At 37.9% G+C, this 13,370-nt stretch overlaps 1 protein-coding gene across 2 annotated transcripts in view; it reads left to right on the plus strand.

The window, feature by feature from the left end:
* DNA2 (DNA replication helicase/nuclease 2) overlaps positions 1 to 13,370 on the plus strand; it is a 49,403-nt gene that overhangs the window by 26,790 nt on the left and 9,243 nt on the right. Inside the window, exons 10-14 of one of the 2 annotated variants that reach the window (XM_028513499.2) lie at positions 2,898 to 3,128; positions 7,079 to 7,195; positions 7,273 to 7,382; positions 7,652 to 7,761; positions 8,390 to 8,614. In XM_028513499.2, coding sequence (XP_028369300.2) covers positions 2,898 to 3,128; positions 7,079 to 7,195; positions 7,273 to 7,382; positions 7,652 to 7,761; positions 8,390 to 8,614 — 793 coding nt within the window. The remainder of the gene's footprint in view (positions 1 to 2,897; positions 3,129 to 7,078; positions 7,196 to 7,272; positions 7,383 to 7,651; positions 7,762 to 8,389; positions 8,615 to 13,370) is intronic. The other variant, XM_036026872.1, reaches the window with a different exon arrangement.

Raw genomic sequence — 13,370 nt, forward strand, 5'->3', positions numbered from 1 at the left:
TGCACCCCCGCACTGGGGACGTGGCCTGCAACCCACGCATGTGCCCTGACTGGAATTTGAACTGGTGACCCTTCAGTTCGCAGGCTGGTACTCAATCCACTGAGCCACACCAGCCAGGGCTAGAAATCTTACTTTAAAAAGTATTAGTAAATCCTTTTTTATTAATGAAAAAAGTATAAACTCGAGTATACCATAAGGTAAATTTTGATACTGGGTTTGCCAAAAAGGTTGTTTAGTTTTTTCTGTACAGTAGCTCTAGTTAGTTGTTTTTAACTTCATTTGAAACAATTTTATTCGATCATATTGTGACAGCTGTCATATCAGCATGTATTTTAAAAACTTATCAAAATTGATGAATTTTTGTTTCCATTTTAATGTTGAGGATGGAAGAAAATATGCAACATTTTGCTTTATTATTTCAAGAAAGGTAAAAATGCAACTGAAACACAAAAAAAGATCTGTGCAGTATATGGAGAAAGTGCTGTGACTGATTGAACATGTCAGAAGTGGTTTCTGAAGTGTCTTGGTTTACTGATATTTTGGCAAGTAATTCCTTGCTGTGAGCTGTCTTATGCATTGGAAGATGTTTATCAGCAGCCGTGGCCTCTACCCACTGGAAACCAACAGCAGCAGATAGCTGACATACTCAGAATATCCAAATCAATAAAGTTACTAGTGAAAATGAAAAATGTATCTTTTAGTTTATAGAAACAATGTAACAGACTTTTTAGCCAACTCAATATATTGGTAAAGTGCAAATGAAGGAATTTTTACTTCATAATTTAAATATTAGTATTTAGAAAATATACAGTTTTTTGAAAACATATTTTACTTATTTATTTTTAAAGAGAAGGACAGAAAAAGAGGGAGAGAAGCATCAATGTGCAGGAGGTGTGCCAGAGAAGCATCGATCAGTTGCCTCTTGCATGCCCCCAGCTAGGGACCTGGCCCACAACCCAAGCATGTACCCTGACTGGGAATTGAACCGGCAACCTTTTGGCTTGCAGGCTGGCGTTCAATTCACTTAGCCATACCAGCCAGGGTAAAAGTTTATAGTCTTAGTATTTTTTTGTTTTATTTTATAGTCTTCATTTATTTATTACAAAATACAGGATGGGGCAAAAGTAGGTTTACAGTTTTCTTTAATATATTTTATTGATTATGCTATTACAGTTGTCCCATTACCCCCCCTTCATTCCCCTCCACCCTGCACACCCTCTCCCACCCACATCCCCCCCTTTAGTTCCTGTCCATGTGTCATAAGTTCTTTAGCTTCTACATTTCCCATACTATTATTGCCCTCCCCCTGTCTATTTTCTACCTACCATCTATGCTACCTATTCTCCATGCCTTTTCCCCCTCTCTCCTCCTCCCACTCCCCTGTTGCTAATCCTCCATGTGATCTTCATTTCTGTGGTTCTGTTCCTGTTCTAGTTGTTTGCTTAGTGTGTTTTTGTTTTTGTTTTAGGTGTGGTTGTTAATAATTGTGAATTTGCTGTCATTTTACTGTACATGTTTTTTATCTTCTTCTTCTTAGATAGGTCCCTTTAACATTTCATATAATAAGGGCTTGGTGATGATGAACTCCTTTAACTTGACCTTATCTGAGAAGCACTTTACCTGCCTTTCCATTCTAAATGAAAGCTTTGCTGGATAGAGCAATCTTGGATGTAGGTCCTTGCCTTTCATGACTTGGAATACTTCTCTCCAGCCCCTTCTTGCCTGTAAGGTCTCTTGAGAAATCAACTGACAGTCTGATGGAAACTCCTTTGTAGGTGACTGTCCCCTTATCTCTTGCTGCTTCTAGGATTCTCTCCTTCATTTTTACCTTGGCTAATGTAATTATGATGTGCCTTGGTGTGTTCCTTCTTGGGTTCAACTTCTTTGGGACTCTCAGAGCTTCCTGGACTTTCTGGAAGTCTATTTCCTTTGCCAGATTGGGGAAGTTCTCCTTCATTATTTGTTCAAATAAGTTTTCCACTTGTTGCTATTCCTCTTCTCCTTCTGGCACTCCTATGATTCAGATGTTGGAACATTTAAAGATGTCCTGGAGGTTCTTAAGCTCTCCTCATTTTTTTGAATTATTTCTCCATTCTTTTCTGTTTGGTTATTTCTTTCTTCCTTAATATAGGTCTTGCATAGTATTTTTCTCTGTTTAGTTGCTTTTTATACATTTGTTACTCTCCATAATGAATACTGATAATAATGTGACTTTAGAAATAATTAGACCATTATTTGCTTAATACTAGACTTCAAAACAGGAAACATTACAGTGGAGAAAGTTTAACTGGTTATCCATAGACTATGTAAGTACAGTGAATTGCCGAGTGTACATGCCAAGAAGCTTCTGAAGTGTATAGTGTTTAATAGTAGTGCCCTAGAGACAATAAATGCCTAATACTTACTTTCTAGAAGGAGTGGAATTATCAGTTTGCTTGCTGTTACTGTAATAACAGTAATTATAAATCCTTGTATAAACACTGAAGAAATAGCTTAGTGTTTTCTTCACATCAGATTTAGGAAGAGATCATTACAGTTTGTCTTCCTTAATGTTATGGTACACCCAGGATGTGGGGGTGTCCTTCAGGGACCAAAATTCTGGCCCACATGCTGCTCAGAGATCCCAGCCTGTGATGCAACAGGGAGGTGCTCCCTAGCAGGTGTGTGGAGGCCTGTTGGTGGGAGATTACGCATTTTAAAAAAGCTAACAGAGAGAATGTTTCCTTAGCATTTCTAAAGTTCCAGTGTGGAGTGTGGAATATGTAAAACCGACAGACTCAATGTTAGCATTAGAGTTTCTAGGGGTCCAATGAAGAAGGAAATTGTGGAAAACTGCAAATACAGTGTTTATATATGTGATGTAAATGGAAGCTTTCTCTATCTTTTTTATTTTATAGGGAGCAGAGTGGCAACTGCATTGGAAACCTGATCAGAACAGAACATGTAAAGACAGTTGGTGATGGACAATATTTACATAATTTCCAACGTAAAAATGGTGCCATGCCTATCACAAATCTAATGGCAGGTGACAGAATTATTTTAAGTGGAGAAGAGAGAACACTATTTGCTTTGTCTAGGGGATATGTAAAAGAGATTAGCAGGATGACAGTAACCTGTTTATTAGACAGGTAATGACATGTTCCCTTTTTGGGTGTAGGGGTAACAGCTTTATTGAAATATAATTCATATACCATACAGTTCATCCATTTAAAGCATACAATTCAATGGTTTTTAGTATATTCACAGAGTTATGCCCATCACCAAAATCGATTTTAGAACATTTTCATTACCCTACAGAGAAACCCTATACCCCTTAACAGTCACTCTTCAGCCCTAGACCAGGTTTTTTTGTCTCTATAGATTCATTGTTCTGAACATTATATATAAATGTGGATATACAATATGTTGTCTTTTTTTAAAAATATTTTATTTTTAGAGAGAGGGGAAGGGAAGGAGAAAGAGAGGAAGAGAAACATCAGTGTGGGAATTGAACCAGCGAACCTTTGCTTTGCAGGCCGGCACTCGGTACACTGAGCCACACCAGCCAGGGCACAATATGTGGTCTTTTGTGACTGGCTTTTTTCACTTTGCCTACTGTTTGTTTGTTTGCCTATTCTCTCTCACCATTATTTCTCATTGTTAGGTGTGATGTTAACTGTAGGGTTTTGATAGGTATTCTTTATGAAGTTGAAGTTTCTCTCTATCTTGAGTTTACTGAGGTTTTTGTTATTTTTTTAATCACAAATGAGTGTTGGAACTTTGTCTAATGCTTTCTTCTGTATCTATCGGTTTAGTCATGTGATTTACTTACATTAATTGAGGTAAAAATTCACATAACATAAAATTAGACCATGAATTATTTTAATTTTTTAAATCTTTACCCAAGCATATGTTTATTGATTTCAGAAAGAGAAGAAGGGAGATAGAGAGAGAAACATTGAGATGAGAGAGAAACATCTATCAGCTGGCCCCTTCATGCCCCAACTGGGGATCGAACCTGCAACTTAGATATGTACCCTGGCTGGGAACAAACTCTCAACCCTTTGGTTCACAGGGTTATGCTCTAACCAGCTGAGCCACCTGGTCAGGGCCATTAATTATTTTAAAATACACAGTCCAGTGGCACTTAACAGTATTGTACAACCAACACCTCTCTCTAGTTACAAGATGTTTTTTACACCCTGAAAGTAAACGTACCCATTAAGCAATCAATTTCTTTTTTAATTTAATTTAATTTTTTTAATCCTTACCCGAAGATATTTTTCATTGCTTTTAGAGAGGTGAGGCTCAGGGGACAGACAGACAGACATTGATATGAGAGAGAGACATCTGTTGGCTGCCTCCTGAATGTGCCCAGATGGAGGGATTTAAACCTGCAGCCTAGGTGTGTGCCCTGACCAGGAATCAAACCCACAACCTTTCGGTTTACAGGGTGACACTCCAACCAACTGAACTACGCTGGCCAAGGGAAGTCATTGCTTTTCACTGTCCCCTCCCTCCCGTGCCTGGCAACAACTAATTTGCTTTCTGTCTCTATAGATGTACTTCTTCTGGATATTTCATATAAGTAGAACCATATAATATGTGATATTTTTTGTCTGACTCTTGTTTATGAGGTTCATGTGCATTTCATCATTTATCAGTACCTCATCTTTTCCTTTTTTTAAAGTACCCCATTTCTTTTTATGGCTGAATAATATTCTGTTACATAGATAAGCCACATTTTATTCATCTGTTCACCAGCTGATAGATGTTAGAGTTATTTTCACTTTTTGGATGTTATGGCTAGTGTTGCTACAAATATTCACATACAAATTTTTGTGTGAATGTATTTTTATTTCCCTTTGTGGATACATCATAGTGGAATTGCTGGGTGGTGTACTAATTTTATGTTTGACATGTTGAGGAACCACCAAACTGCTAATCTTTTGCTCACTGCATCACATCCCATAGTGCTAATGTGGACACAGTCTTTTCTAGTTCTCACAGCCACGGGTGCCGTGGGCAGGACAGACATCCTGTGTTCAGCATAGAGCTTGTTTCTCCTTAGCACTTTGGTCACTCAGCAGTTCATTCCCTGCTGTTTAAAAAATGATTTTTTTCCCATTTATAGTTGTGACATTTATCTCAGTTAAAACAACACAGGTTGATTAAAGAAAAATATTAAGTAAATAACAGAAAAGTTGCTATAAAATTTTGTGGCAGAGTCTAATATCCATGTTTATCAAAGCCATGTCCCCCTCTTCCTGTACTGCCAGCCGTCCTTGCTCTGATGTGCAACATATGTCACCATTTCTTCGTGGGTAGAGATCGGTGACTGGGGTGCAGTGACTCCTGGGCACCTGCAATGGAGATGTCCAGGCTGTTCTCTCCCAGTCATCCCAGTTAAGCTGTAACCGGTGCTAGCCTGGGTTTTGTGCTATGGGAGTATGAGCCACAATACTTGTGTTGTCTATTAAGATTCTCTGCAGCCTTTTGTAGTATTTATTTAGTGACTACCATGTGTTAGGTGCTTTGCAAATCCTTAAGGAATTATAGTCTTGTGGGTATACAAATACATAAATGTGTGTTCAGTCTAATATGACAAGTGTTTAGATTGCTGGAAACACCAAGGAGAGACATTCAGCCCAATTTTAGGAGGTTCAGGGAAGGTGTTTGAAAGAGGTCATATACTGGGGGGAGTTAGGTGAGGGAGTTAGAAGAGAGTGGTAAAGTTGGGATAAAGGGTGTTGGAAACTTGCCTTGGAGTGGTGAACATACAATGCAGTATACAGGTGTCGTATTATAGAACTGTACACCTGATTCCTGTATAATTTTATTAACCAGTGTCACCCTAGTGAACTCAGTAAAAAAAATAACAAAAAATAAAAAAAGAGAGAGAAAGAGGTCATTTTGAATCTCAGTAAGTTAGCCTGCTGAAGCAATGTGGGCAGAGTATTCCAGACAGAGGGGACATGGTATGTAAAGGCATGATGCTGTCATGTAGTGTGAAGTGGAGCATTCAGAAAAGTGCAGGTAGTTTTTTCTAGAATGTGAAAGATAAGGGAATGATTGGAGAGGTCAGATTGAAGGTGGTCTTATATGTTAAGAAGTTTTGACTTTATTCAGTTGTGCTCAAGAGTTTTAAACAGAAGACTGATAATCATACTTGCTTTTTTTCCTGTGGATACACTGTGGAGAGTAGCATTAGTTGATGGAGGCAAAACTGAAAGCAGAGAAACCAGGACACTGCTGTAATGGCCCAGGCTTGAGGTGAATGAGGGCAGGGTGAGTTTGGCAGAGAGGCTGGAGTGACTTTGACAAGTACTTAGAAAGTCAAGCTGGCTGGCATTTGAATGCTCACTGGGTATCCAGGTTGAGAAGTTGGTGAGAAGAGGGAAGGATCAAGGCAGCAGTGTAGATGCAAGAGCTGTTGGCTGAGGTCAGGACCATGGAAGGAGGATCAGGTTTAGCAGGGGACGAAGCATTGTGCAGTTTTGGATATATTGAGCTTTCTTAGCCAAGGTTTTAACCAGGTGGAAAGACCTTGCTACCTACTGGATATCCAAATCTGAAGCTTGGGTGAGGAACCAGGTGGGAGAAGAATGTGAGGTCAGGCCTAAAGATGCAGATTTGGGATTTAGAGCCATGTGATGGCATGGCACCTAAGGGAAAATGACAAGAAGGAGCAGTAGAAGGGACCATTGGGAACACCATGGTTTGATGGGCTGCTGGTGGAGTGAGAGAAGGTGTCAGGAAAGAATCCTGTGCTCCAGGCCCGTGGAGGGAGAGCCTTGGCTCAGGATCCTTCTAGTGTTGTGAGCCCAGGATTGCAAGGTCAGGTGAATTGTTGGCAATTGTTACAGGTTCCTGATATTGGCTTTTTTTACCTTGGTGCCTTGTGCTCTCTCCTTCTCCCTTTTCCCACAATCCAGGACTTTGTGCTCTTTGATTGCCAAGTATGAATTACGGGCTGGTAGCCATTTTAATAGCTACCCTGGCCCATTTGCTCTTTTTCCAGACAGCAGCGTATATCTTGTATAATCGACTGACTATGTTGAGTGAAAAACATTCATGTACATCCGTGTTCCTGTTTTAGGAACTTATCAGTACTCCCAGAATCAACTTTGTTCAGACTGGACCAGGAAGAAAAAAATTGTGATATAAATACCCCATTAGGAAATCTTTCTAAATTGATGAAAAATACTGATACCAGGTTTGTAACAGTGAATGAATTTTAATTTTATCTCACTTTCCTAAGAAATATTACTAAAAGCATTTTTTTCTTTGCAGCCAAAAACTTCGAGAGTTAATCATTGACTTGCGTGAACCTCAGTTTATATCCTATCTCAGTTCTGTTCTTCCACATGATGCAAAGGATGCAGTTGCCTCTATTCTAAAAGGTGTGCTACCAGCCTGTCTGCTTCCATTAATTATTTTGGTTCTGTTTATAGTTTAATCTACATTATAGTTTCATGTTTTATTAATTTTTATGCAGTTACAGTTTTTAGACAGTTTTTGAAAGTAGTTTCCATATTTTTTAATATCACCATATTTTCTCACTTTGCAAAGATATATTGAAGAAATTTGAATGTCAGCTACTTTTCTTATAATTAATTTGCTCATTGAAATTCAACATACTTTTTCCTGTTATTTTTAAATTTAAATGTAGGCTTGAATAAGCCTCAGAGGCAAGCAATGAAAAAGGTACTTCTTTCAAGAGACTATACACTCATCGTGGGCATGCCTGGAACAGGGAAGACAACTACAATATGTACTCTTGTAAGACTCTTGTGCCTTTGCTTAGATACTAAATATGTAAATCAGCTTCTCCTTTGTTCAGAGATTGTGATGTTTGCTACCAAAAGGGCTGAATTTTAACTCAAAGTGTCGTTATTTCAAATTAACATTTTAGGATGACATGAGAAATAGAAAAGTTAAATTACAGATAGTTGTAATCATGTTGTAGGTTTCTTACATTTAGGATTGTCTGATGTCTCTGTTTTGGTGGTATATGTATCATTGTTATGTTTCCCTTCCCTTTAAAAAAAGATAAATTATATAGAGGTGGTTTAAATAGATTTTCTTGGATTTTTTTTCATATTGGTAAATTTCTTAATAGTAATTTACTGATTACTCATGGTGATAGTAGCAGATGTTTATTGATTGATACTGTGTGCCAGATACTATTCAAATTTTATATGTATTTAATTAACATCATTAATAACATAATAATGCCATGTTACTTTCATAAAACATTTTGGCCTTATAATTTTAAAAAAGTTACTTGGTTCTATTCTTAGATAGGCTTCCTATTAAGTTTTCTGACTTTATTAGAAAAATATGAACATGTTAAAAACGATCTGGAATTGAAAGTAATGCTGGTTTCCTTTCTCTTACTCATTGTTAGGTAAGAATTCTCTACACCTGTGGTTTTAGTGTTTTATTGACCAGTTATACACACTCTGCTGTTGACAATATTCTTTTGAAGTTAGCCAAGTTTAAAATAGGATTTTTGCGCTTGGGTCAGCCTCAGAAGGTACATCCAGATATTCAGAAATTTACAGAGGAGGAAATTTGCAGATCAAAGTCTATTAAATCTTTAGCTCTTCTAGAAGAACTCTACAATAGTCAAGTAAGTACAGTATGGTATAATAATGCTGATTAATAATGCTGATACTAATTTCTGTAGCCAGAATGAGGGGGGAAACAGCACTCTGGGAAATTTAGTCACATTGACCAAATTTGCACATGATTGATTTGTGTAAACCGCAAGACCAATTTACTAATTTATAGTTTGCTGTTTGCTTCTGAAATGAAATGAGATTTTTGGTTTAAAATATCCCAGTAAAGGAAAACTCTGTCTCTCTCTACTCACAACACTTTTGACACTAACTACGTGGAGTTACTGCAGACCCCATAAGTTAAGGGCTTAGTCCCACAAGACTGCCCCCTACTTCAGTTTAAATTGCAAATCAGGACCTCTTGTGCTACTGAATAGCTAGCTGTAAACTGGGGTTTCCATAACCTCCTCCTTGGGTTAGGTAATTGTTAGGATGGCTCATAGAACACAAGAAAGTGCTTTACTTACTATTACTGAATATCTTATATGGGATACAATTCAGGAACAGCCAAATGGAAGAGATGCTTAGGGTACTTAGGATGCTTAGGGTGAACTACCCTCCCAGCACCATGATGTGTTAGCCATACCCCTTTGGGATTTTTATGGCGAGTCCATCATGTAGGTCTGAATAACCATTGGCCACTGGTGATTATTCAATCCCCAGCCACCTTCTTGGAGCTGGAGGAATGGATGAAAGTTCTAACCCTATAATGATGTGGTTGGTTCAACTGGCAACCAGCTCTCATTTTCAGTGTCACCTCATTTCAATAAATTCTGGTTTGGCTGAAAGGGGCTAATTGTGAATAACAAAAGATATTCCTCTCTCCCCCATCACTCAGGAAATTCCAAGGGTGTTTAGGAGCCCTGTGCCAAGAATTAGGAGGAAGGCCAAATATATATTTCCTATTATATCATACTATCACACCTAGAAAACTATTAATCAGGATTCTTTTAGTGAGTTTGAATTAGAAGCAGTGGCACATGAACAGTCTTGTGATGGGTTTTTCTAGTCTTTGGTATAGAACCTAATTTATATTTTATTATTTAACTTTACATCTATATATTTTTACTAGGAGGTCTTAACTGGTATTTTTGTCTTTTAAAAAATCATCTAAAATAAATTACATTTATAGGCCATTCTTTTAACTCCTTTGTCTAATATCTATGCCAATTATTTAAAAAAAATTGATGTGTGATTTACTTTTTAAAAGTTAAACTTTTTCTTTTGAGATAATTATAGATTCACATGCAGTTTTAAGGAACAATACAGAGATCTTGTGTATCCTTTGCCTGATGGTAACATTTTGCAAAACTGTAGTGAACTATCAGAACCAGGACATTGACATTGATCCAGAATAGTTAGCTTTGTTATCACAAGTAACAAAGTAGCTTTGTTACCACAAGTAACAAGATTAGCTTTGTTAGCTTTGTTACCAAAGTAATAAGATACTTTGTTACCACAAGTATCACTCATGTCACACTTTTATAACTTTACCCATTTCTTTCCCATCCCACCCCTCCTTAAACTCTGATAACCACTTACCTGTTCTCCATTTCTATAATTTTGGTCATATCAAGAATGTTATATAAATGGAATTATAGAGTTTGCAACCTTTTGGGATTGGTGCTTTTCACTTACCCCAGTGCTCTGGAGATTCAGATCACTGCATGTGTCAATAGTTTGTTCCTTTTTTACTGGTGAATATTGGTCCATTGCATGGATGTACCACAATAGTTTAACCAGTCACTCATTGAAAGACATCTGAGTTTTTTCCCGTTTTTGGCTATTAGGAGTAAAGGTACTATAGACATTTGTGTACAGGATTTTATGTGAATGTAAGCCTTCATCTCTCTGGGATAAATGCTCAGGGGTGCAATTTCTGGGTCATTTGGTTGTTTCATATTTCGATTTTTAGAGATCTACCAAACTGTGTTTCAAAGCAGCTGTAACAGTTTATACTTCTATCATCAACATATGAGTGATCCTTATCAGCATGTGTTATTGGTGTTACTGTTTTTCATTTTGGACATTCTGATTGGTGTATAGTGATATCTCATTGTCTTTTTCTCTAAGGCAGCGATTTTTCAATCTTTTTCATCTTATGGAACACATTAACTAATTACTGAAATTCTGCAGCACACCAAAAAAATTATATTTTTTGATGATCTGACAAAATATAGGTATAACTTTTTAATGTATTTTATTGATTATGCTATTATAGTTGTTCCATTTTCCCCATTTTATTCCCCTCCACCCTGCACATCCCCTCCCACCTGCATTCCTTCCTTTTAGTTCATGTTCATGGGTCATACATATAAGTTCTTTGGCCTCTACTTTCCCCATACTATTCTTAACCTCCCCCTGTCTATTTTCTACCTATCATTTATGCTACTTATTCTGTGTACCTTTTCCCTCCCTCTCCCCCTCCATTCCCCAAATGCTAATCCTCCATGTGATCTCCATTTCTGTGATTCTGTTCCTGTTCTAGTTGTTTGCTTAGTTGGTTTTGGGGCTTTTTTTTTAGGTTCAGTTGTTAATAGCTGTGAGTTCTTTGTCATTTTACTGTTCATATTTTTTATCTTTTTTTGTTAGATAAGTCCCTTTAACATTTCATATAATAAGGGCTTAGTGATGATGAACTCCTTTAACTTGACCTTATCTGGGAAGCACTTTATCTGCCCTTCCATTCTAAATGAAAGCTTTGCTGGATAGAGTAATCTTGAATGTAGGTCCTTGCCTTTCATGACTTGGAATATTTCTTTCCAGCCCCTTCTTGCCTGTAGGGTTTCTTTTGAGAAATCAGCTGACTAATAGGAAGTGCTTTGTAGGTAACTCTCTCTTTTTCTCTTGTTGCTTTTAAGATTCTCTCCTTCTCTTTAATCTTGGGCAACTTAATGATGATGTGCATTGGTGTGTTCCTCCTTGGATCCAACTGCTTTGGGACTCTCTGAACTTCCTGAACTTCCTGGAAATCTATTTCCTTTGCCAGATTGGGGAAGTTCTCCTTCATTATTTGTTGAAATAAGTTTTTAATTTCTTGCTCTTCCTCTTCTCCTTCTGGCATCCCTATGATTCGGATGTTGGACCATTTAAAGATGTCCTGGAGGTTCCTAAGCTTCTCCTCATTTTTTTTGAATTCTTATTTCTTCATTCTGTTCTGGTTGAATGTTTTTTTCTTCCTTCTGGTCCACACTATTGATTTGAGTTCTGGTTTCCTCCCCTTCACTGTTGGTTCCCTGTAGATTTTTCTTCATTTCAATTTCACATGATGCAACCCTCATTGCTACCTGGGTCTTTTTTATGCTGTTGAAGTACCCAGTGAGTTCCTGGAGCATCTTGATAACCAGTGTTTTGAACTGTGTATCTGATAGGTTGGCTATCTCTTCATCACTTAGTTGTATTTTTTCTGGAGCTTTGAACTGTTCTTTCATTTGGGCCTTTGTTTGTTTGTTTGTTTGTTTTGTTTTGTTTTGTTTTGGTCTCAGTGCACCTGTTAGTAGTAAGGGGTAGAGCCTTAGATGTTCACCCGGGCAGAGCAACCCATGTTTCTTGGTTGTGACACTGTTTGTGGGGGAGGAGTCCGAGGTGGAACAATGCTGGTTGCTCTGCTCTCTGCCAGTTTTCAGTCACTTCCCCTGCTTCCCACAAGCAAATTGGGCCCTTCTGATGCTGATTCCCTGGTGGGTGGGTTTATGTACATTTTAGGACCCCATGGGTCTCTCCAGCTAACTCTCCTATGAGGCTGGGAGTTTCTCCTTCTGCCTCAACCCCCACAGGTGTTTTCAGTCAGAGATTTGAGGCTTTATTTACTGATACTGGAGCCTTGGGTAGTGTGGTCGATCCCTGCCCCCTGCCCCATTGTTCCTCCCAGTTTATCTGCATGCGAATGTGGGACCGCCCCACCCCCCTCCAGCCACCACCTTCCTGTGAGTCCTCTCTGCCCAGCTGCCCATCTCTGCCCCTCCTACTGGTCTAGATGAATATTTTTTCTTTAACTCCTTGGTTGTTGGGCTTACATATAGTTTGATTTTCTGTCAGTTCTGGTTGTTTTTTGTTTTTAAATTGGTTGTCGTCCTTGTTTTGGTTGTGCGAGGAGACACTGTGTCTACCTACGCCTCTATCTTGGCCGGAAGTCCCAAATATAGGTATAATTTTGATTCATTCACACTGGATGCCTATTGTTGTTTTGGCTGTTGTCATTTTTTATTTGACAATTTAAGGGAAAAGAGGTCAGTGCCCCTGACTAAAATAGTCAGGTATTGCATCTTTTAAAAATTCTTGCAGCACACCTGTTGGAAATAGCTACTTAATGGTTAGTTATGGTTTTGTGTGCTTGTTAGCCATCTGTATATCCTCTCTACTAAAATGTCTCTTCATATCTGTTGCCCATTTAGATTGCTTATTTTTTAATGCTGAGTTTTGAGAATTCTTTATATATTTTAGATATTAGTCCTTATGGGATATGTAATTTGTGAATATTTCCCCCCACTGTGTATCTTGTTTTTCATCCTCTTCACTGGGTCTTTTGCAGCAGAAAAGGTTTTAATTTCAATCAAGTCCAGTATATAATTTTTCATGCATTCTGCTTTTAGTGTCAAGTCTAAGAACTCTGTCTAGCTCCAGATGCTGAAAGTTTCCCCTTTTTATTTTTTTCTAAAATCTTTATACTTTTATGTTTTATATTTAAGTCTGTTACCATTTTGAGTTCATTTTTGTACAAGGTGTGAGATTTAGGTCAAGGTTCATTTATTTGCTTGTTTTGATGTC

This window comes from Phyllostomus discolor, chromosome 5 (assembly GCF_004126475.2).
Source record: "Phyllostomus discolor isolate MPI-MPIP mPhyDis1 chromosome 5, mPhyDis1.pri.v3, whole genome shotgun sequence".
Taxonomy (NCBI): Eukaryota; Metazoa; Chordata; class Mammalia; order Chiroptera; family Phyllostomidae; genus Phyllostomus; species Phyllostomus discolor.